Here is a 22,097-nt window from a genome sequence, read left to right as displayed (position 1 = left end):
AATGTTCATTAACCTGATGACTCATACCAATATAGTGCAGAGCCTCAACACAGAGCACGTAGAGGAATACGGTGACGTCTCACTAAAGTGCAAATGAAATGATGTCAGCCTCTAAACTCAGCTGATGACATCAACACAAGGGACAGATGTGCATGGACTATGGGGCTGAGTCTACTGGATGTGTATAATAGCCTGTCTACACCAGCTGCATAACAAAGGCAGCATGTCAGCAGAGGCAGCCATGAGTCCTCATCAGCGTTTCTACGGGATCTATTCACTCACTGTTTTGTACTGTTGACTGCTACGTCGATCTGAATGCTAAGCCTATGCCACGAACTGCAACTTCACCATATTGCATGTCATTCCCCATCTCTCTCATCCAATTTCCTGTCATCTATCTACTGCCTGGCTATTAAGACAAATTAGTCCAACGTATTATTAGATAGATCAGCCTATTTAAATATATATCAATTTACGCAACGCTGATGATAGGCTATCTATGAATCCACATCCAGTATATGCAGTAGGGAGTGCCTGCTTCCGCTCTCATGGGGCAGTTCCCCCGGGCTCTACTGAATCTGTCTAATAAAATATCACTTGAAAAAACGCTAAGACACACAAATGCCTCTGACAGATACAGTAGGCAAACTGTATCCCTCACACTACTTAGTAAATACCAAAGGGTTTGTTTGTTTAGTTTATTAACAGTTAAAAGACATGTCACATACAAATCTAGGGCAACAGTGACATCCTGCAGGCTGAGCATATGAACTTTGTGTTTATTTTATTTCAGCAACAAAAAATAACCAAGTGAAATGTGAAGAGAGATTGTGATGTCGATCTCGACATCAGCTGAAAATGATTATCTTCCCATGGTTTATTATTAGTATTCAACTTTCAAAAGGAACAGACTGGTTCTCGGCACAGAGCATGTAAGTTGATCACTGACATAAGACAGGAGTTTGTTGACTTTATCTCCATGTACGGAACAGATCCCTGCTAAGCTGCAAACAGATGTTATGCGGATCTTACTGGAATACACACACAAGTTTCAAGCCTTGTTTCAATCAGATCTAATACTACTAGGCTTTGTAGGTGAGATGGACTTTAGTATAGCACTAGGTCTGGCTAAAAGCTTTTAAACAGTGGGTCTACTGATTTCAGATACATGAACATAACAGTATGAAAAGAGGTCAGCGAGACCCTGCTCTGATCAGGAATCGAATTCTTGACAAAAGAGACAGAGACGCATCGTGGGCCCTCCGACATAAATTGTTTAGGTTAAGTAGCGTGAAGAAGACTGATATGTCTTTGTTTTATCACTCTCCTTTCGTGCTTGTCAAAACACCTGTCAAGTTCCCGTTAAGCAGACAGGTTGGACAGAGGACTTCTCTGAGCTTAAACTGATGATATCTAAATCAACTGCCAAACGAACAAAGAAAACATTGGGCTGTCCTGTGTTTATTTTTCACTTCAAAAGATAACTTTGGGTACACAGAGTAGTCAGCTTAGCAAGAGTAAAATCTTCTAAGAGTCATTGAGAGTTACTCATTTCTTATGGCTGAATTTCTCAAGAAGAGATTTTCAGTGAGTCATCCGTCCGTCTTTCACGGGAAGTGAATTAATCAGTCTGTGTTAATTCGCTCACTCTTCCTACATCATTTCAACAAAATACTTCTGAATGTTTGTTAAATGCAACAATGCCTCCGTTTTCCTAGAGTCATAGTTTTGTAATCATTAGACCACAGTTTTACTACTTTTCCAAAAGACACTTCAGCTGAAAAGCACGTTCTTCCCTCTCCCACTCAGTGACGTGGTTCTGCATCATCGGCATGCCTTTATATTTGAGAAGGGAAAGTGACTGAAACAAAAGCAGAGACACTGGAGCAGCAGATAATGAATACTTCAGCCTCCATCTGTGCCCGTCTATTCCATGAAACCAAAGTATGCTTCAATATGGCTGCAATAATTACTTTGCTTATCAACACATGACGCATTGCTTTGGCCGTTATATCAGTGGATGGGATGTTCTACAAATTATCATTATCCCTCAAACTTGGCTCTGAAAGTGGCCAGTGGCTCCACCAGTCGTATAAGGAAGTAGTGTAGCAATCGGTGCGCACACACCCCTATGTTACACACCAACACACCAATCAACTGAGGGAATATCTGAGCTGACTGGATAAATAGATAAATAGAGAGAGATAGAGAGACACAGATGCACAGCAGCAGCAAATCAATAACTAACTATAAACTGTAACCCTAAACCATGTCTCCTAGTCAAACAGCTACTGTACATCACAGTTTCCACAATCATCAGGATCAGAATCATAAAGAGGTTTATTGTCAAACAGGTTTTCGCATACAAGGAATATACTTTGGTGTGGTCTGTGGTTATTTCAAATAACAATATTAGGCTAGCTTAGCTTGATTGAGATTCCTGTAGATCCCTAGAAGATCTTAGGGATCCCTAAAGATCCATGAAATCTAAAAGATCCCCAAAACTAACCAACTAAAACTTAAATCTCCAGCAATGTGTTACAGGGTTTGGTAACTTGGGTAGCCTGAGACAATATTTGTACAATTATACACTATGCTGGTTGGGTGGTCCAAAACAATTAAAGAAAAATAAGAAATAATACAAACAACAGACAACCATCAAATAAGCACTTCTGCATCACTTGCATGAATTCAGAGAAAGGTGACCCATCTAGAAAGTTGAAATTAAAAAAATGAAGCATAACCATCATGAAGACAAAGTACTGCTGAAGAACAATAACTGAAATGGAATGAGCTTCCTTTTCCCCATCACATCCTCACCATTCATTACAACTTCCTTCCTGTACTTTCACAGTAAAACCCTCCCAGCAAAGACTTTTTGTTATGTCTTTGGTAAGCCCTTGTTTACACCATATAGTTAGGTGCTCATTCAATTTTCTATAAGTCAGTTGATTTTTCCATGCAGTGACTATTTGGTTATTACAAAGCACCATGATAAATAATCAAGGTAAGCAATGATTATGGCGTTTCCTTGGCAGGGTTATAAAACAAGGCTACACAGGCGTTCAAGTGACAATGTACACAAGGAAACAAGCTAACAGCCAGCTTCTCTTACTGTCAAAGAAGTCACGAATTTCCAGAAGAAAGAAGTGAAAACTAACTGAAACAATGACATGTCACTAATTCGCAGCAGATAATTGGAATTGAGAAGTACATCTCAATCAGCCTTTAGTCTGACTGTAAGAACGATTCATTCTCACGCAGCTGACTGCAAGGCTCTTGGCAACCTGACCATAGCTTATCCCAATTACATTTAACGATCATTTTGTAGCCGGTGAGTCTGACTGTTTTTACCATTGACACTTTGTAACCAAACTGTTTCTAATGGCTGATGTACAATTTAATTTGATCACTGGATAAAACTGAGTTAATCTCAAAAACAAAAAAACGTATATTTGTGACTTCTTGTAACTGCTGTAACTTATGTTTTGTTCCAAAAATGTTTCTAATTATCAGGTGAAAGGACATCCACCCATTAATTAATGCCAGTTGTTAAAATAGTTTTATGGCTTTACTCAAACAATTGGTAAAGATTCATTTAATTTGAATCATATATAAATAAACTAAATAAACTACTCTATAAACTGCTGCTTTTGCTCCTGCCAAGATTGGTATAAATGAAAAATGACATAGGCAGTCAGGTCTGAGAGGGAATTCCTCATCAAACATTTTGAGCCTTTACTCTCCAGCGCTTATGTTTCAGATTAGAATTATCAATAATGAGTGTACTTTACTCACTGAATAAATATGTACTTAGATTTAGTCATACTTAAGGGCGGACTAGATAGCGCTAAGTTAACTGTGTATGGTCAGCTTATGTTTGTCTAGACTTATCATCTCACTGCCTTACCACGTGTCAATGATGTGTGTCATCAACAGTTGCTGATGATAATTATCTTATTATATTATTATTTTAAGTATTTAAAAATCAGTCTTGTTCTTTATCTTATGTTTTGTGAATCCTTTTCACCACTTTCTGTGAAGCTTGTTTGTCATATGGCTTCATTGCCATGCTTACACAAGGCAATAAAACTTATCAGTGCTTCATTAAGGATAAATTATTTAATTAGTGCACTGCTGTACCAGGGATATTTCTGTACCTGTTTTTGATGATTCAGTATGCCTCTGATGACTGATCTCAGTCACCCAACAACTCAAAGCTGTAACTATTTTTATATGTGTTGTTCATTAAAATGGCTCTATTGTGCTATTTTGCAGCAAAAGATAATAAAACTAACAAGGGCATGAACAAATGATTCAAACTTGAGGTCTTCATTATGGGCTCCTTTAGGATGTAATTTAACCATATGTTCATCATAATCACCATATTAACTTAATATTAACTTTGCTGTAAAACATGGGCTCTGAATTAGGAATAGTGTTTATAGTAATTTTACTGATTAACAGACTGTATACCAAACTGATGAGTGAAATATTATAAGGCAATAACATGGTCTTTTACTTCAGCAGTAGATAATGTACAGAGCAGGTACTCAATCATTTAATAAGTCAGTTCAATAGCCCATGCCAACTGAATTTTATAAACTAAAATGTAAGTTTGGAAATGGGGAATGTTATTTTAAAAACACTGTTCTGTTATTTGGATGAGCAAAAATGTATTCACCCTTTTTAAATTACCATCTTGCTTCATTTAAGCAAAGTGTGCTACACCCGGTTTGAAAGCCACAAAACCAATGAGCCTGAAATGAAAATACAGTGGGCAGACGATGGGCTAGTAAAATAATAACGTCACAGAGGCCCCTTGGTTATCGCAAGAAAATGTCAACTAAGTTACTAATCAAGTGCTCTTTTATGTTAAATGTCAAGTTGTCATGGTGAATACCAAAAGTGGACCTAGTTCTCCTCTTCAACTGAAATAAACTTCACACTTAACTAAACTACTACGAATGGTTTAACTTTGATAACAAGTTCATATCAAGTACATTAAAGATTTGAGATTATTAATCCATATTTATTACAACTTGATAATCATGTTCTGCTTGTCATTTACTATTCCAAATGTCAATTTCTTTCATTTTACATTAGCCACAGTCTATATTTGGGTAAAATAAATGACCCGTCATTATTTAAAATGCTGAACATGAAATCCAACTTTATTGTGTAAAAAACAACAACAAAAAACCCACTTTTGTCGATGTGTTAGTAGTAAAAAATAAAATCACTCGGGAATAAGTCTGCCACTTGCTCATTCTGTTGTCAATAAAATACCGATCAAATGTAATTGTGTGGTTCAAGTGCTTTAAAAGTTCAAAGTCTGACAGTTCGGGTTTCTGTTAAGGGTATACTCAGAAAAAGCTACAAGAAACCACGTCCTTTCATTGTTTGACATGAAATTCTGGTGAGTGGTGATGAAGCCAGAAACTGTGTGTGTGTGTGTATGTGTATGTGTATGTGTGTGTGTGTGTGTGTCTTTGTGTGTGTGTGCGCGCTGGGCCCAGGAGGAAGTGCCTACTTTTTTCAACCTCAAACGTGTGAAGCCACTTAGTAACAATATTTATATTACAGGTACGGCTGCAGCTGATGATTGTTTTCATCTATACCTGTAACATCTATTAGATTTGCCTAGTCTCTAAAACGTGGAGTGTAGAAATGTACAATGTAGAAAAATTAAGAAAATGTGACTTCAAAACGACATGTTGAGAAAAAAACCCAATAGTATATTGAGCTTATTATCACAGAGACAAAACATAAAACAGAAAGCATTCACATGTCAGAAGGAGGAAACAGGGAATTTTTGAGATAGTTACTTGAACAAAGACAATATTGCTCAACATCACTCATCAAAATAATTACTAAATTAATTAAGTGTCTATATGCTTATGGTTTCACCTCTGAATCTAATTACAGGTGATCCAAAGAGCCATTCTCTGTCTGTCTGTCTGTTACTGTGTTAAATGCCAGCTGACAGAATAACAATAAAATCAGAATCAAATCTTTATTTTAATCCCTGGTTTAGCGATAAAGCGACAGTGCTCTCTGTCACTTGACAAACACGGTGAATGAACGTGGATCGTTTGGATTCATCAAGATGTTTTTCGCTTTCTCCGCTTTCGGTTTTGCAGTCTGTGGTTTAACTGGTCAAATGTCCCCCAGTAGAAGTCAATACAACACCAAGAAACATCACGGAAACACAGATTCACAGTCCTTGTGAATATGTTTCCCGGTATTTGTCTTTCGATGGAGTCAAACTTTTTTTATTATTATTTAATGGTAGGCCCTGCTTATCGATGGCGTTTTTGTATTGGATTGCATCATATTTTAAGATATTTCTTACATTAATTCAGTATACTCCTCTTACTTTAATTCCATTTTAATCGAGCCGTCCTTCTCTCTGCTTGTATTGTGCTCACAGGACCTGGATGCAGTCTGACTGCTACAAAACCAAGTGGACTAACGTTGGTTGACATTAGCTTGTTAGCTTTTAAAGGCGGCCAAAGCACACGGCAGCTGGATATTTCCCCGCTTGACAACAACGGAGAACGATGACACATATGTGCTTGTGTTCAATGGGCCAGAAGACAGACGTTTTCTTCGATGGGAACATTTAATAAACTGATATTTTACTCACCTAGCAAGCTTAGCCAGGCAGCTGGCAAGTTACTTCCGTTTCGTTTAGTACATTAGACGCTTCAACCAAGTTGGAGCTCCTGGCTGAACGGGTTTCAAGTGTCGCTTGTCGTTTTTTCGACTCCAAAACTTAGCAGGAAAATGTCCAGTATCCGTAGGGAAAGAAATATTGGGTTAATTCCACCAAATTAGTTGATATTTTCTGAGCTTCAAGCCGAGACGGAATCCACCTCCTCAAGCGAACCCTTCCTGACAACTAACGTCCCCTTCCCGAAAACAACGCCGTGGCCTTCTGTAGAACTTGGCAGCTGATTGGCTACTCAGCCCGTCACTCGTCGTGACGTCATTAACCCATTGTTGGACGCTATTGCGCGTTCAGACATGGACAGGCAAACCTTGTTTTACTGCTAACAAAAACAGTGGGGACTCACCAAGGCGTACTCCCCATAAGATCAAATATACAGTGTAAGTATTTTTTTTCTTCAAATGCTGTTTCCAAGCTCAAAAATCTCAAAATTCAGCTTTCAAAACCTATGTGTTTAAGATAAGAGATAAGATGGACTTTAAAGATCCCACACATTCTGAGAGGTCTCCAAAGTGTCTGCAAAATAATGACATTTGTATTTGTCAGGTAATGTGCAAAGGTTCACGGTGTGCAGACTATTTTAAATGTGCAGATCTTTATCAAAATGAAGTGAAGAGTCTGAAGATCCTACATCAATGTGACGTGTAGTGTCTGGGGTGGAGGGTGAGAGTGTCAGAGGGGGCTCCCACCCAGCCTTTATTAATGCCAATTAATCCATCACGTTTAGGTCCTGATAGACGGCAGGGGAGTGTCTCAAAGAGGCTTTAAGTTTATATCTGAATTATTGTTTACACAGATACAATAATTCGTTTTTTGGACTCATAGATACCCTCCCTCAACCCACCCATGATGATATTCAGAGGGCATACAACAACATAATCTCTGCATATTGAACATTCATAGATATACAAATAATGTTAATTAATGTTAATTAAAGAACAAACAAATAAACAGAAATATATGATAAGTTATTAGGGGTCAAAACTAGTACACCCATATATGTAGGAAATAGAAACAAGCACCAGAAGGAAACATTAAGACATATCAGGGATCTTTCCAATGCTTAAATTCTGATGCTCATAGTTCCATACATATACCAAAGACTTTAATCAGACATACAGTTATCAGTACAGCTACAGAAAGGTTAGCATATCAATGCAAACCTTTCAGCTAAACCAACAATAACCTAACAAAATACAGCACATTCCTTATCCATTGTGCAAATGTTGTAACATTAGAATCTTTCCAATTAACCTCAACAGAATTTTAAGGTCAGGACTCTGATTGGTTATGTTGTGTTTATGTTGCAAGGTATATAGATCTTGTTTTAGGACAACAAAAAAGGTTCTTTGAATAACAGTTAGTGTCAGATATGTTTTTTCTTCCAAAAATAACAATTCACTTAAATTTACTAAAATTACAACTACTCCTTCATTGAGCCATCCAGAATCTATGAAGCAAATATTTTAATTTCTGAACAATTTTTGTGGTGACGAAATTATGCTTTCATTATGATTTCAAATTCACAAATTCTACATGTATATCATTCTGTAACATGAAGGTCAAACATCCAAGTGAAGTAACAACACAGTTTTGAGTGTAGATGGTTTAGATGAAGGAAATTTTCCAGGGAAAGAACGTAACTCAATGTAATGTTTCTAAGTGACAAAACAAAAAAACTTTTTACTTTTATGGACACAGTCGTGCACACCTTATTGTTCATCTTTGCCATTCTATAGGTGGTAAAAATGTAGGTAGTTCCTTCCAGGCTTTGTGATTGTGTTTCGAAAACCTGACTATATGTGGTCAAAGCCTATGTGCGTGATTGGCACCCATTGCTTTAAATTTGCATAACTGTCCTTTTGTATGTGGTTGTTTGATGAAACTGTCAGTGCATTCCTTTGGCGAAGCAGTTCCCGTTTCCTAAATGTGTTTAGGCATTCCACACTTCCAAGTCATACAATACATCCGTTTCTGCTTTTTAAGAGAATTTTGTAGCAGGGTGAAAATTAGGAACCTCGGACCTACAAGTCAGACTCATGCTTAAAACTAGGAGTCAGCAAACTCTCTGGATGATGTCACCACAAAAACAAATAATGGAGTTTCCCCTCTGACTGCTCACAAAGATCAACAGAGAACAGGTGTGGGTATTGACACATTTATGATTATTAATAAATAGTACTGTTATAGCACTGTCTTTACTATGGAAAAAAACACAAACAGGTCAAATATGTCACTATGTGTTATGAAGAATGGAAACATTTTATGGTTTAAAACTCACTAACTGTGCACAACTATAAGGACATTTATTTGTCTGTAGTTAACTCCAATGTAACCATATTTTATGTATATGTTTTATGTTTAAAATAGTGTTTTATTTTAATACACCAGCCTCCCGCTTTAAGCATGGTCACAAGGAGTCAAAGTTGTGACACTTATATATTACAACTACATTATAATGTGTTATAAAGTAAGTTATGTAAATGTTTGTGTTCTACTTAGAAATGCTAAATACATGTTTTATTTACAGTAAAGTGTCCCTAAATTGGTTTTGGTATTTTTGTATTTTCTCATCCTTCAGTATCTAGCTTGTAGTGGTCAGTATCAACAACTGTTGTTGGCCTTTAGCATCATATTACATCACTGGTGCATTTATCAACTGCAGGTCACTTGGTCTATTGTTCCAGCAGCTTAGGCCATATGTGTTCATGAAATAGAAAACTTCCTACTTCCTACAACAAAGAACAAAGATGTTAAGACATAAAAATGGGTGGTTCAATTAAAGAGAAGGACCTCCCATCCCACATCTCAGTAATCGCTTTGTCTTCCATTAAAGGAAGTATGACAGAAATTCCCCATGATCATGGCCGGCCAATGCTAAGTAGAGTTTTTGATGTTTACAAAGACAGTGGAGAGTGGAAAGCCTGCTCTCGTTTGAAAAAAAAAAAAAAATCCCAGTTCTTTCAACGTACGTAAAACTGACTTGGCTTTTCACGTCCTATTATCAAAAAAATATGCTATACCACAAAAACACATGTGAAAAGTACATGTGAATCAAGGCGAGTTGAGCACATTGAGGTTAGAGTGAGACAAAAACAAAATATGTATCATGACTCTTTGGGGATTTCCACAGAAGCTACAGTATGTACCCTTGCATGAAACATTGTATGGACAGGTGCAGACTGACATGATAAGACATGACTCAAACAGTGCATATATTATTCAAATCACTCTTCTGAAAAGTATGATTCATTTCGGCGTATTAACATCACAGATCACTGTACTGTTTAAGTGTGGTTTGATCAGTGACACGTGTATATCATATATTAAACATTACCTAAGATTCACCAAAACAACAATGACTTAGCAATTTATACCAAAATGGAGGTCGTAGCTGCCATTGTTGTGAATCATGCATACTGTATGTGTGTTTATGGTTCAACTGCTCTATTTTATTGGAAAGCAACTCTTAAAGTAAGTGAAACAATTAATTAGAGTTTATTTTGTGTTAGCAAAAATATATTCAGCATGAATCATCACAAATATTTCAATTGTTTTAGTAACTTTTCCATCAACATATCTATTACACATACTCATTATTAAGGTTTAACATAGATGACAGAGTGTGACAGAGCTGGATATCTTGTCAGTCAAACCACAACGCATATCCATAATAGACCTTTAGCTCCCCCTGTTGACAACAATGTAGAACAGCTGTTCAGGACACTTCTGCATGTGGACCAGTGCTCCCAGTGAGCCACAGCCCGATGTAGATCCTAATAGTTTGGTCAATAACAAATGTGAAGAACACATCGTTATTTTGAAAAATAATATTCATAAGTTTTATGATGCATGTTGCAATCAACGGTTCATGAGCATTCATCATTAGGGTAAAGCAGGAAATAAATGTGGACATTAGTTTATAAAGCTGAAGCTAAACTTCAGGCAATGGATGAGTGGCTGCAACTTTGAGAATTTTCAAAAGCAGAGATAGATAAAAGAACGTACGCATTTAAATGAAAGTAAATTCACTTTATTTCATAAAGTTAAGCAGATGTTACATGAGAAGGGAAGATAATATTAGAATAAAAATGATGTTTCTTCAATGTTTCCTACACAATAAGAGTCAAATTGAATAATTTGTCATTCAGCAAGCCACAACCCACAAATGTTTCTCAATCAACATACCACAACATTTTCCTCCTTCTTCTTCTTGGTTCTCTTTCTTGTTAAACTCAATGGACTTTGATTCACTGCACTCGTGTCAAGTTGGCAGCCATCCTTCAGTTATCACAGTACTGTACCTTCGATGGGGACAGCATCAGCACTGTGATAACTGAACCAGGGCAGCCTGTCAAATCTAGCAGTCCGGGGGCTTCGCTCCATTTGTCATCCACCCATAATGTCTGCGCTCTAGGTCAACAGGTTGTCAAAGATAACAACATGTACCTCTTGCATTTTATTTGCAGCTTATTTAACCTTTAACATATTGAAAACATAACAACGATCACTAGTAAAAAAAAAAAAAAAAGCTGTCAGGGAAAAAAAAGGTGCAAAACATAAATCATATTTCATAGTTTGATTTGGGGAACAGAAATAAACACAGATTTTGTTAAAAGAGGATGTGAGAACTGGACAAACTCTGGGAAAGTTAAATAAGCCCTAATGCCTTATCTTAAGGTCTCCAGGTTTCCTTTATACTACATCCTACTGTTTGTGTCAGACAAAGAAAGGTCTAGATTTGGTGAAATCAGATAGTCTGGGTTTTTGAGATTGGGGTGAAAGTGGGTCAGCATTAAGTGTCGGAAGTTATAGGAGTTAGCTACTATATGTGCTTTTGAAGATTTTACTGTCTCCACAACCAAAGTGTTTGATTGTGCTCTGCAGCAGACTGACTCTGTTGTTCATTATATGACGAAACCTGAAGGGTGGACAGTTAATAATGCACAACCCTGCGTGTGTAACTTGAACTCAGTGACCTACAGGATGCGAATCTGTGATTACAAACAAGATGTGAAATGTGAGCAGGGTGCTTTCTTCATAGTGATACGGTATTTTGCGCATGTTTTGCTCTGTCTCTTTCCATGAAACTATTCTTTGATTATTTCTTTGTTTCCATCCTGCTCCTGCACAGTTGGCTCGTTAATGTTTCATTCCATAAAACAATTACAGGCACAAAGTTGTTTTTGTTTTTTTTGTTTTTTCCTAACCTTTCCTTTCCTTCTAGGACCTGGTCGAGACAAACTACTGTATATTATTCATACCAACCACAAGGCCGAGTGACGTCAGACTTGTTATGATTCTCCTCGCGGGCTCCGCCCCCCCTCCTCCTCCTCGGCGCGAGCAGCCTCTTCCCTCTCGAGCAGTCCGGTCGCGTCTCTGGTCGACGTCGAGGCTCCGCCTCCTCGCCGTCGTCAGTCCGCCCTCCGCACTTCATGTAAACAACTCCATTAGCCCCGCTGCTTCGGGGCTCTGGCCAAAAATGTTCCGTGTCGGACGTGAAAAGCGGGGCAGTGGACAAACACACCGTCGAGGTTGAACGGTCCCCGTTTGTGCCTGTGTAAAGAAAAATAATAATAATAAAAAAAAAGAGAGCGAAAGCGCGTCCATATTGCATAAACCCTCAATGTAAATAACTGGCTTATAACCTGGTGGAGACAGATAGATAGATAGCACGCAGCCATACATATCAATGGCTCCGAGGCTAATGCCAGAAAATGAGGATAACAGCGAGAAGTGGGAGCTGTGCCAAAAGCTTGTTGCTGTTTTCTACAAATAAAACTAAAGTTAGCCAAACCTAAGCAACGCCGTTCATAACGGCAGCGCATTAAAAACACGCACGCCTGCTGTATTTATGCTAGATATGCTCTTTAAAAGGCGACTAAAGGCACGAATAATAAATGCAATGTTCGTACTGAATAGTGTGCAGCCAAACGTTAACGCCCAGCATTGCATACACACCCCTTTCCTAGGCAAAAACAAACAGCATGCTGTAGGATCCAAATATAGGCTAATCGTTTATTATTACTTACATTCAGTCCGCATTCAATATATAACAAATATCTGACTCACTTACCTGCAATTTGCCCGTCCGATCCCCCGTGTTTACATGAATATTTTTAATGACGCAGCAAGACCACACAGAGCAACGTGATTGTCGCCATTTTTTGTTGTTATTGAATTCTCCAAAGCCATGTGACAAATTGATAATGACTTTAAAAACAGGCTTCCGGGTGTGGACACATCAACTAGTTTTCGCGAGGCTAAAAAAAAGGTTAATCTTTCCGAGTTGTTTGTCTGATGGATTAGTCTGGTTACTCCACTGACTGAAGGCTGTGCGCAACATTTGACAGCTCCGGGACGCTGCCGCCGCCGTATGGCTCGCAACAAGTACACTCACTCGATTCCTCTAGTCCGCAAACGTTGCGCGGAATGACAGCGACTCATGTGCTTTTGTGCTCCCGCTGCCAACAGTGCAAACCCCCATGCGAAATAACAACTCCTATGAGCCGCAAGGAGAGAAGAAAGAAAAAAAAAAGACAGCTCTGATCTGAAAGAAATGCTGTCAACAAGTGGTGGAATCCAAGAAATTCTCACTTTGTCAATTAGTGAGGGAACATGCATGGAACAGTAACTCTTAACTCTTCTTTAATATCCTCTAAATTTCTCTAAATTCATCAAGTGTCATTAAATTAGCCTTTTTATGGCTTTTAATAAAGTATTTAGATGACACAATCATCTCCACAAAGTCTTTATTAAAGATGGGATTTCCTGATATCCCTAGAAAAATAGTTGTACATCAAAATTCTTTTAATGTTTTAATGTGTTATAGTGATCTGAAATGGCTAAGTGACTGTATTTTATATGATTTTTGTGTTTTTGCTTGCTATGAAGGAAAACATCCTGTCTTAAAACCTTCTCCCTCTTTAGAATATACGTGTAAGGACGTTTTCACAGTTTCCTCTCTTTCAAATAAAACTAACCAGTCACCGACAGTAACGGACTACATTTTATGTTGTTGTACAGCGCTCCTGTATACATATATATATAAAAAACTACAGTAACCAGTTTACCCCGCGAGGTTCGTGCGACTCAGTCATCCGCATTTTTCCTGGATGATGTGCGCAGAAAAAATAGGGCGTTGTGGCGTCTCCCTCATTCATTCGCAGGGAAAAGTCTCTGTCCTTAAAGACGTAGACGTGCGTAGTGTATCCAAAAAAGAGCTGAAAGGGAAAAAAAGGAAAAAAGGGAGAAGAGAGAAGGAGAACCCCAATGTGCGCAGAGAGTGGGCTCTGCGTAAAGAAGCACAGACTCTACAGATAAGCTGAAATTTACTTCGGCAAGATAAGTTCATAAGCCATCCAGGCTTTGTGGACCCGTTTGATCGCCCATGCGTGCATCTGGTCAGGAGTTTAATTAAGGTAATTTACTTTGTCCAGACGCGCACAAACGGGAACTACCAGTTGTGCATCCAAGAGGTTTTACAGTTGCAAGCCCGTCTTTGAGGAAGACATGGCCAAGTTATTTCGAGCTGCTATCATGGGTCCACCAGGATCAGGGAAAGGAACGATATCCAAGAGGATTGCGCAAAGTTTTGGCCTGCAGTATCTGTCCAGTGGCCACTTTCTACGAGAAAGCGTAGCGACAAATACAGGTAGGATACGTCTGCACAGACGTCAACACTGTGGTGCCAACATTTTGAAGAATGGGTTTTCAGGAAATGTGGGACCAAACGCGTAATTTTCTACTCTGAACGTGCATTTTTCTGTTTCTTTCCCTTTATGTCATAAGTGTCACAATCATGTCTGTTGCAGAAGGAAGTGAGATTAACTCAAATTTTCTGTATTTGATTTCAGTCTAGTGTTTAGCCTCTGGACGATATGACTCACAATTATTCAAGTTAAAACCCACAATCACAACTTTTGCAATAATTATTTTCTCAAACTTACACCGTAAACTATTGATTGTGTTTCTTTAAACTTCCTAATTATAGCCACCAACTGGCATTAATTTAATTCTCAGAATGTGCCAAGCCCATACTGATAATAAAATTGGAGTTCAGTGCAGAGAGCTTAAGTAAAAACATATGTGCTTGGTTGCCATTAGTGAAACATTTCAGTAAAGCTGGGTCCTGCTGCATAGGGTAACTCTAAACAGCCTAAACCTAAAACAGGTTTCAGGATTGTAAACCAGTGAGTTCAGTGGGTGTTTGTTTAATGATTTCAGTAACTTCATTTATCCATGTCATTGTTTGTGTCAAGAGTTTGTGACAGTTTGTATCTCTTGACAGATTAACCAGTGGTATTAAAATGTTTTCTTTTGGATTCATTCAACAGTTCCCGCCCTGTCTTGTTTTTGAAATTGTGAAACAGACATGCATTGTCTATCTTTACCTGTCTATTGTGCATCAGATGCAGGTGTGCCGGTGATGACCTACATAGAAAGAAGCATGCTGGTACCTGACCATGTGATGACCAGATTGATGCTGCCCAGACTGGAACAGCTGAGAGGTCAAAGCTGGCTGTTGGACGGTATGAAAAATAGCATGTTTATTGTTTATTTCTATACACAAACTCAATGAATGAGTTCTCACAAACAAACAAAAAATAATTGCGCATCATCTGGTGTACAGTGGTACAATAACTTTGCATTTTTTAAAAATCTTATAGCAGCCTCCGTCTTCATTTTAAGTGAAGGAATATGTTCTTTATAATGCAGCGTCATTGCCAGTGGTGGGAACTGCCAGCCAACCCTTGAATCTGATTGGCCACCCCAGGTGCCACCCCAAAAATCTCTGACCAGACTCATAGTCATGTTAGAGGCAACCTTTTTTTTTTTTTTTTTTTTTTTACACTTCTGTATGTTTAGAAACATGACCCACAAATTGTCATACTATATGTAGTGTCTGTTTTATTTCTGAGTCTGAGAAGTAAAATCCTGCTCTACATTATTCTACATCTGTAGGTAATTAATGCTCTGACACACTGAATCCTGTACCAGTAGGTCTGTACATGCTCTTAACAGTCACTCAACTTATATTTATAGAGGATTAGCATCCGATTCATAATAAAAGGTCAAATCAGTTCCCTTTTTATTTCACAATATAATTTTCTTCCTTGTCAAGCTGTGACTCAGTGACTTTTGTTGCAACATTAGTGATTAAAATAAAACATGTTTATATGCCTTTTCTGGTGGAGATCAAGTTACTACAAAGTGATAAAACCTGTAGTAATATTATTACATTCGATATGTTAATACATATATACATAATAGTTCACAAATATATAAAAGTACAAGTGGAATTTGGTGTTTTAGGTTAAGTGGGTTATTGAATATAAAACTGAATGTTTTTCCGATGTTATCTGTTAACATATTTAGTTTGAGCCATTAGTAACATATGAGAGTTAAACATTACCCACTGTCTTCAAGAGACATGCCAAACATTGATGAAACAAACTGGTTGCTGTTGTATATATGCTTAAACCTTGACACATGATCGCTGAACAAATAATTTGAGTTTAACAAGAAAAAAAGGCAGCCATATTCAAGGTCACGCACACACAAACACAAACACACACACGCGCGCACGTGCTTGCATTTATCTCATTTCATCATGTTTGTCTCATGACTCAGATAGGCTGAGTTAGTGCCCACAGCATATTGGCAAGGATTTTATTCTTCATGAGCTCACAGACACATCTACACACACATTTATATATACTGAAATATGTACAGACATGATTTTGTGCCTGCTCGTTCTCTCTTGTAACTATTGATGCCCTCCTATCTCTCATTTGTGCGCAGCAGATACTGGTGGTTAGAGAGATTTAACAGCTCTTAACAAAGGAGAATACAGAGTGGTTGCCAGTTTCCGTTCTTACACATTAAGGAAGCAATAAACTGAATCCAAGCCCAAATGTTTGCATACCAAAGCGTACTAAAGCATACTTGTGGGTACTATACCATCCTATCAGCTAGCAGTACTTTGTATTTAGCGTTAATCAGCAAATGTTAAAAGCTAAACTAAGATAGTGACCATAATAGAGACACATGCTATGTATTATGCCTAGGAAGGCAATAGGTCTCTTCGACCCTGGCCACCACAGTGTTGAGATAGACTGACACCTACTGTTCCCAATCAAAGCCAAACAACTAATACTGCTGAGGACCTCAAGGCCCACACGTGACCTTGTGTAACCTAAAGACAGAAAATTCCATAACAATTGTGAACATGTTTATTCAGTCTTCAGTTTTCATGGGTAGTGACTGTGTCGATCATGAGGGAAAGGCAGATTTCACAAGTTTGCAATAAACCCATGGGACTTCAAGCATGAGACAGACAGAAGAGTGAGTTTGATAGGGTCCTGTACTCCAGCATGATGCTGTCGTTATACACAATGCCATTATGAGTGTCATAGGGTAATGAGTCTGAGAGCAGAATAATAAACTGATTTTGGTGTTTGAGAGTACAAGCAATGCATGTCTGTACACTATATAAATTTCATCTAGAACTGAACTACCCTTTAACAAGGGAAAGATGGATCTGTTTCTATACAAAAAAATATAAATTAATAATCAACCCAAATACCTATATAATTATACCGTGTCATTCCTACAATATTGCTACCGTTCAGTGTAGATAGCTGTAGGCTATTGAAATCAGTATCATTCATTTTTCATTCATCAAAACATTATTTTTCTTACATTAAATATTAGTTTGATTTTGACAAGTAAATGAGAGTTGTAGGTTCTCAGCAGCAGGTCAGAAAAACAAAACAGAATGGTGTCATCTATCTATCTATCTATCTATCTATCTATCTATCTATCTATCTATCTATCTATCTGTTCTGTCTGTCGTGTCTGTCTGTCTGTCTGTCTGCTGCTGTCGGCTGTCTGTCTGTCTGTCTGTCTGTCCATTTATCCGTCCGTCAACAGCAGGAAAGGTAGGCTACTATACATAGATCTGAAACTGCACCGGTAATGTTAATAATAATAATGTAATAATAATGATAATGTGAATTGGGAATGTGATGTTATGTTAGCATGTTGATCCCCTATGAGACGCTGAAGGAGAGGCTGAGTGACGGCTGGATCCATCCAGCCAGTGGTAGAGTCTACAACATGGGCTTCAACCCGCCACGAGTGCAGGTCTCAAAAGTCTACCATTGCTTGGCATTTAGAATTTTATCATTTAACCAAAGCAGCACAAGGTCTGAGTACAGCCTCGCAGAGCTGCTAGCATCATTGTAGACTCTTGTCTGGTTAGTTCATCCAGGTCGTGTAACTGAGAGCATTGTTTTTCATTAAGTTCATTAACATGTACATAATCTTGTTATTATGTCACGGCTACAGACTATAACTATAGTAGAAAACCAAACGCACATGCATATGCATTGCAGTCTGAAATGTAACTGATTGAAAATTACACTGTTCTTGGTTGACAATGCCTCACTTCTCTCTGTTTTTTTGTCTAGGCTTTCCCCGGACTCTGGCACAGGCCCAAGCTCTGAACAGTTTGTATCAGCTCGACCTGGTCATTAGCCTTAACATCCCCTATGAGACGCTGAAGGAGAGACTGAGTGACCGCTGGATCCATCCAGCCAGCGGTAGAGTCTACAACATGGGCTTCAACCCGCCACGAGTGCAGGTCTCAAAAGTCTACCATTGCTTGGCATTTAGAATTTCTGTTGCACTTTATTGATTTTCTGGAGGATAATTTTGTCCTTTCAGTTTCTTTCCCACCAGATTTGTGACAGTGTGTTTTGTAGCTGGAAGGGATTTAATGTCTGGTTTCAGCAGGGTGGAAGAAAAATGAGAGACTGCAGCTAGATGAAGGACAACTCACTCACTACTTTACCCTCCTGCACAGCACTACTACAGCTTCTTATTTTACTTTACAAGGTCCTTGTAGACATGCTGACTATTAATTGTTATGTGTCTTAATCTGTAGTAATAACCTTTAGTGATTTGAACTTTTTCAAGTTGACAAAGAGCAGCTTCACAGACATAAGAATTGATAAACGGTGAACAAGTAGTCAGTTGAGTTATGTTGACTATAAAGTTTATACATTAACAGTGACTAAGAACGTGGAAATCTACCAAATTTCATTTCAATGTTGATCTTCTTGTCCCATTTATAACATCTGAGCTCTAAAACATCCTGATACTGATGATGTAGATATATGTCTACTACCCGCAGAGTGATTATCTGCTTTCTGCGTTGTGCTGTAAATCCTCTGTGCTGAGATTTCAATGCATCGTCTCGAGCTGATCTTTGTTGCATCGTTGCATGTGTGACCTTGTGTTGCTTTCCTCAGGGTAAGGATGACGTCACTGGAGAGCCACTGATTCAGCATGATGATGACAAACCAGAAGCCCTGATGGCCAGACTGAGACACTACAAAGATGTGGCCAAGCCTGTCATAGACTTATACAAGTCAGTAAACACATCTTTTCATGGGACAGTCTACACTCAGTATTTTTTGCGATTTACCTATGAGAAGCCAGCAGTGTCAGTTATTCCTGTCAATATTCCCTTAGGTTTTTCTGGGTGAGGCCCGGGGTATTCAGTTGGTTGCAATCTGCAATGATGCCACTAAATTCTACACTCTGATGGTTAAAGTGGGAACTCCATCGAATAAAAAATAATCCAAGTTTTTGGGGAGTACTACTGATGCCTTTAGTGGGTCCAGAGAGAGGTGCACAAAGTCTGTTAAACTGCCTCAAGTGATGTCACTCAAGTCAGAGTCAAGGTTGAATACTACGAGTTTGAAAATAAAAAAAAACCTCTATGAATTACACCTCTACAGCCCGCTTCTCATCTCTGCTTAAGACCTTGAAACTAAAGGCTCAAGGCTACATTAGCTGCAACTAGCATAGCACATCTAAATCTCCGACCAAACTGTAGGTGGTTGGTGTAATTGTAATATTGTAATATTGTAGATGTCAGTACTCCTTGGACATGCATTCTGCTATTAAATCAATTGATCTATCAATTAACCAGTATTATAATTGAACCCAGCTTTGTTCTTATTTGCTCTCTTGATTCTTCACTCAGGTCACAGGGAATCTTGCACTCCTTTTCTGGTACAGAGACAGATCGGATTTGGCCTTATATCAACTCCCTCCTCAGCACTAAGATGCACATACAGCCATCAAATGTCTTCCAAACCCAGACGCCCTGACATTCCTCTGAATGAAAAGACCAAAGGGAAACATCGAGAAGCCGCCAGAAGAAGTGGGGTGATGTTTCAACTTGCTGGCCTCAGCTCTGAGCTTCCTCATTAATAACGAAGTTTAGAGTGATGGACAAGGACACTGATCAAAAGTCTAGGTTTAGTCCAACATGTTTGTGATTCAGTAATCTGTTGGTTCAGATAAATGCTTGCAAAGTTTTATTGGTTATACATTGTCAATGTTCAAATCCTTTAAAGGAATATTAAAACTGATCAGTTTTGTAAATAATAATTTTACATAAGCACTCACCATCAAGCGATTCTTTACAATTTAGTCTTTTTATTTGCAAGTGTTACAATTCCCACACATTGCTCTCCATTCTAAAGATTATTCCTTTTTTTTTTTACTAGAAACCAATTCCAGAGTTGTAAGGTAACTCCAGCAATATTGTAAACCAAAACCAAACTCTTAAGTGTCTCTCTCCAACATTAAATATGCAAGAACAAATTATTGTTGTAGCGAAAATAAAACTTGAAATAAAGGCAGATGTAGGAAATGTTCTTTAGATAGTCTGTGCACATTTGATTGAATGCACTTGGATTTGAAAATGAAAATTGGATTTTTAGAAAGTAAGAATACCACATTTTCATCTATATAAATAGACAAATTTAAGACTGAAACCCTTCTTCTACTCTTAAATGTGTGGAGTTGTATTTTTCACTGAGCAGAATACACAGCAAAATACATTTTTATTAAATTCAGCCTTAACTCAAGACTAACATATCTAAAATCAGACATAAGTCAGACATAATTTGGGTAATCATTTCTTTTCTAAAAAGTTGAAGCATGTCTGAGTGCTGTGTAATATGCTGTGCATTATGCCTACAGTTCAGCTGTAACATTCTAGGTTTTTAATTAGCTTGGTGTTTCTGGAATATAACCATCAATTATGCAAACAGTGTGCACTGTGTAAACTGCTATGCTTTACTTTTCCAATGAATGAAATGCTGCAGATTATTATGTAATGTGCAACTATTAAGATGCAGGAGAATCTACTGAGCGGGTGTTGGTGTAGGAAGCCTTCAGAATCACTCTATAGCACACTCTGTGACACTCGGGTGAAGACCAACGCACAGAATATAGAGTGCCTTTATTGTTGTTACATTCCTTTCAATATATATCCGTACTTTATTTGCCTTTTTTAACCTTTGCCTTGCCACAGTGAACAACGTGTAAGACTTTTTGAACATTTGTTTTTGTAAGTGATTAATGAATATCTTCTCGAGATGTGAGTCTGCCTTTTCCAATAACTTTCGCACTAGTGACTAACCTGTGCAATAAAGCCCAGCAAATAGGGTTTAATTGTGTTTTCCAGCTCTGTTAACGGTGCCTTTTGCAGTTCTCAAACGTTATATTGAAGTGTTATCACCTGAACTCATTGTGAGGGCTTGAAAAAACTGCTATATTTTTGGCTTGAGTGACATTTGGATAAGATGTCTCAATGTCCTCAATGCTAAAATATGAAATCTGTAGATTTAAAGCAGTGGTAATGTGTCAGGAGGTGTCTCACTTACAGCCTCTGATTTACACTTTGGTTTCATGTTGGGTGGAGCACAGTATGCCTGGATGCTCAGTGTGTGTTGTTGTTCAATTATGGGCATCGTGTGAAAGTGTTGTGTTGTGTATGACTACACCCAGCTGCTGTTGTGCAATACCACAGTGGATTTTTTTTCTTCCCTATTTTTAAACCATGCTGTCCAAACATGTTACATTCCAGGGGCAATAAAACTATTTTCTCATGGCTGCATTCACTTTATTGTAAGTACTGCACATGCACACATCTAGTGTTGTGTCTCTCCTGAAGTACAGTTTTGAGGTATTCCACTACAATTTTGGAAGTCTTTATATTTACTTGCTGGCTGTAGTTACTTTACAGATTTAGACTATTCCCACAAAAGACTAAATATTAAAGTTAGTTGAAAAAAGGAGCGCACACACACATGAATGCATCACTAACCGAATACCCCCCTCACCTCACCCTGTCCTTCCAAGCATGTAGGAGAAATACACAATGAGTTTTGGCCACAAATCTCATGAAAAACACAAAAGGTCCTATCTAGTGCCAGTTGCTACAGTAGAGCCATGGCAGTGCAACATGGTGGACTCCTGCTCTGACAAAAACATATTT

At 38.2% G+C, this 22,097-nt stretch overlaps 2 protein-coding genes and 1 long non-coding RNA gene across 3 annotated transcripts in view; 1 reads left to right on the top strand and 2 right to left on the bottom strand.

The window, feature by feature from the left end:
• Positions 1-6,927, bottom strand: part of jak1 (Janus kinase 1) — a 31,714-nt gene extending 24,787 nt beyond the window's left edge. The window contains exon 1 of the mRNA XM_019265251.2: positions 6,650-6,927. The gene's annotated coding sequence lies outside the window, so the exon portion shown is untranslated. The remainder of the gene's footprint in view (positions 1-6,649) is intronic.
• Positions 6,928-10,750: 3,823 nt separating this feature from the next.
• Positions 10,751-13,234, bottom strand: LOC109141050 (uncharacterized). Its single transcript, XR_002042640.2, has 2 exons — positions 12,810-13,234; positions 10,751-12,289 (listed from the first exon to the last, which is right to left on the bottom strand). It is a non-coding gene; the product is annotated as an uncharacterized LOC109141050 (long non-coding RNA).
• Positions 13,235-13,890: 656 nt separating this feature from the next.
• Positions 13,891-21,710, top strand: ak4 (adenylate kinase 4). Its single transcript, XM_019270001.2, has 5 exons — positions 13,891-14,387; positions 15,145-15,264; positions 18,208-18,380; positions 19,051-19,169; positions 19,791-21,710. The coding sequence occupies exons 1-5, from the start codon at positions 14,246-14,248 to the stop codon at positions 19,915-19,917; spliced, it is 681 nt and encodes a 226-aa protein (XP_019125546.1). The 5' UTR covers positions 13,891-14,245; the 3' UTR covers positions 19,918-21,710.
• The last annotated feature ends 387 nt before the right edge of the window (positions 21,711-22,097 follow it).

This window comes from Larimichthys crocea, chromosome XVII (genome assembly GCF_000972845.2).
Source record: "Larimichthys crocea isolate SSNF chromosome XVII, L_crocea_2.0, whole genome shotgun sequence".
NCBI lineage: Eukaryota > Metazoa > Chordata > Actinopteri > Sciaenidae > Larimichthys > Larimichthys crocea.
The sequence above is the reverse complement of the archived record's forward strand: the minus strand, read 5'-3'. Positions and strand labels throughout refer to the sequence as shown.

Excerpts from the sequence above, each read along its gene's own strand:
- ak4 (XM_019270001.2), top strand. The coding sequence starts at position 14,246 with ATGGCCAAGTTATTTCGAGCTGCTATCATGGGTCCACCAGGATCAGGG. Across the intron at positions 18,381-19,050 it reads TCAACCCGCCACGAGTGCAG|GGTAAGGATGACGTCACTGG; the intron begins GTCTCAAAAGTC and ends TGCTTTCCTCAG. Across the intron at positions 19,170-19,790 it reads CCTGTCATAGACTTATACAA|GTCACAGGGAATCTTGCACT; the intron begins GTCAGTAAACAC and ends TTCTTCACTCAG.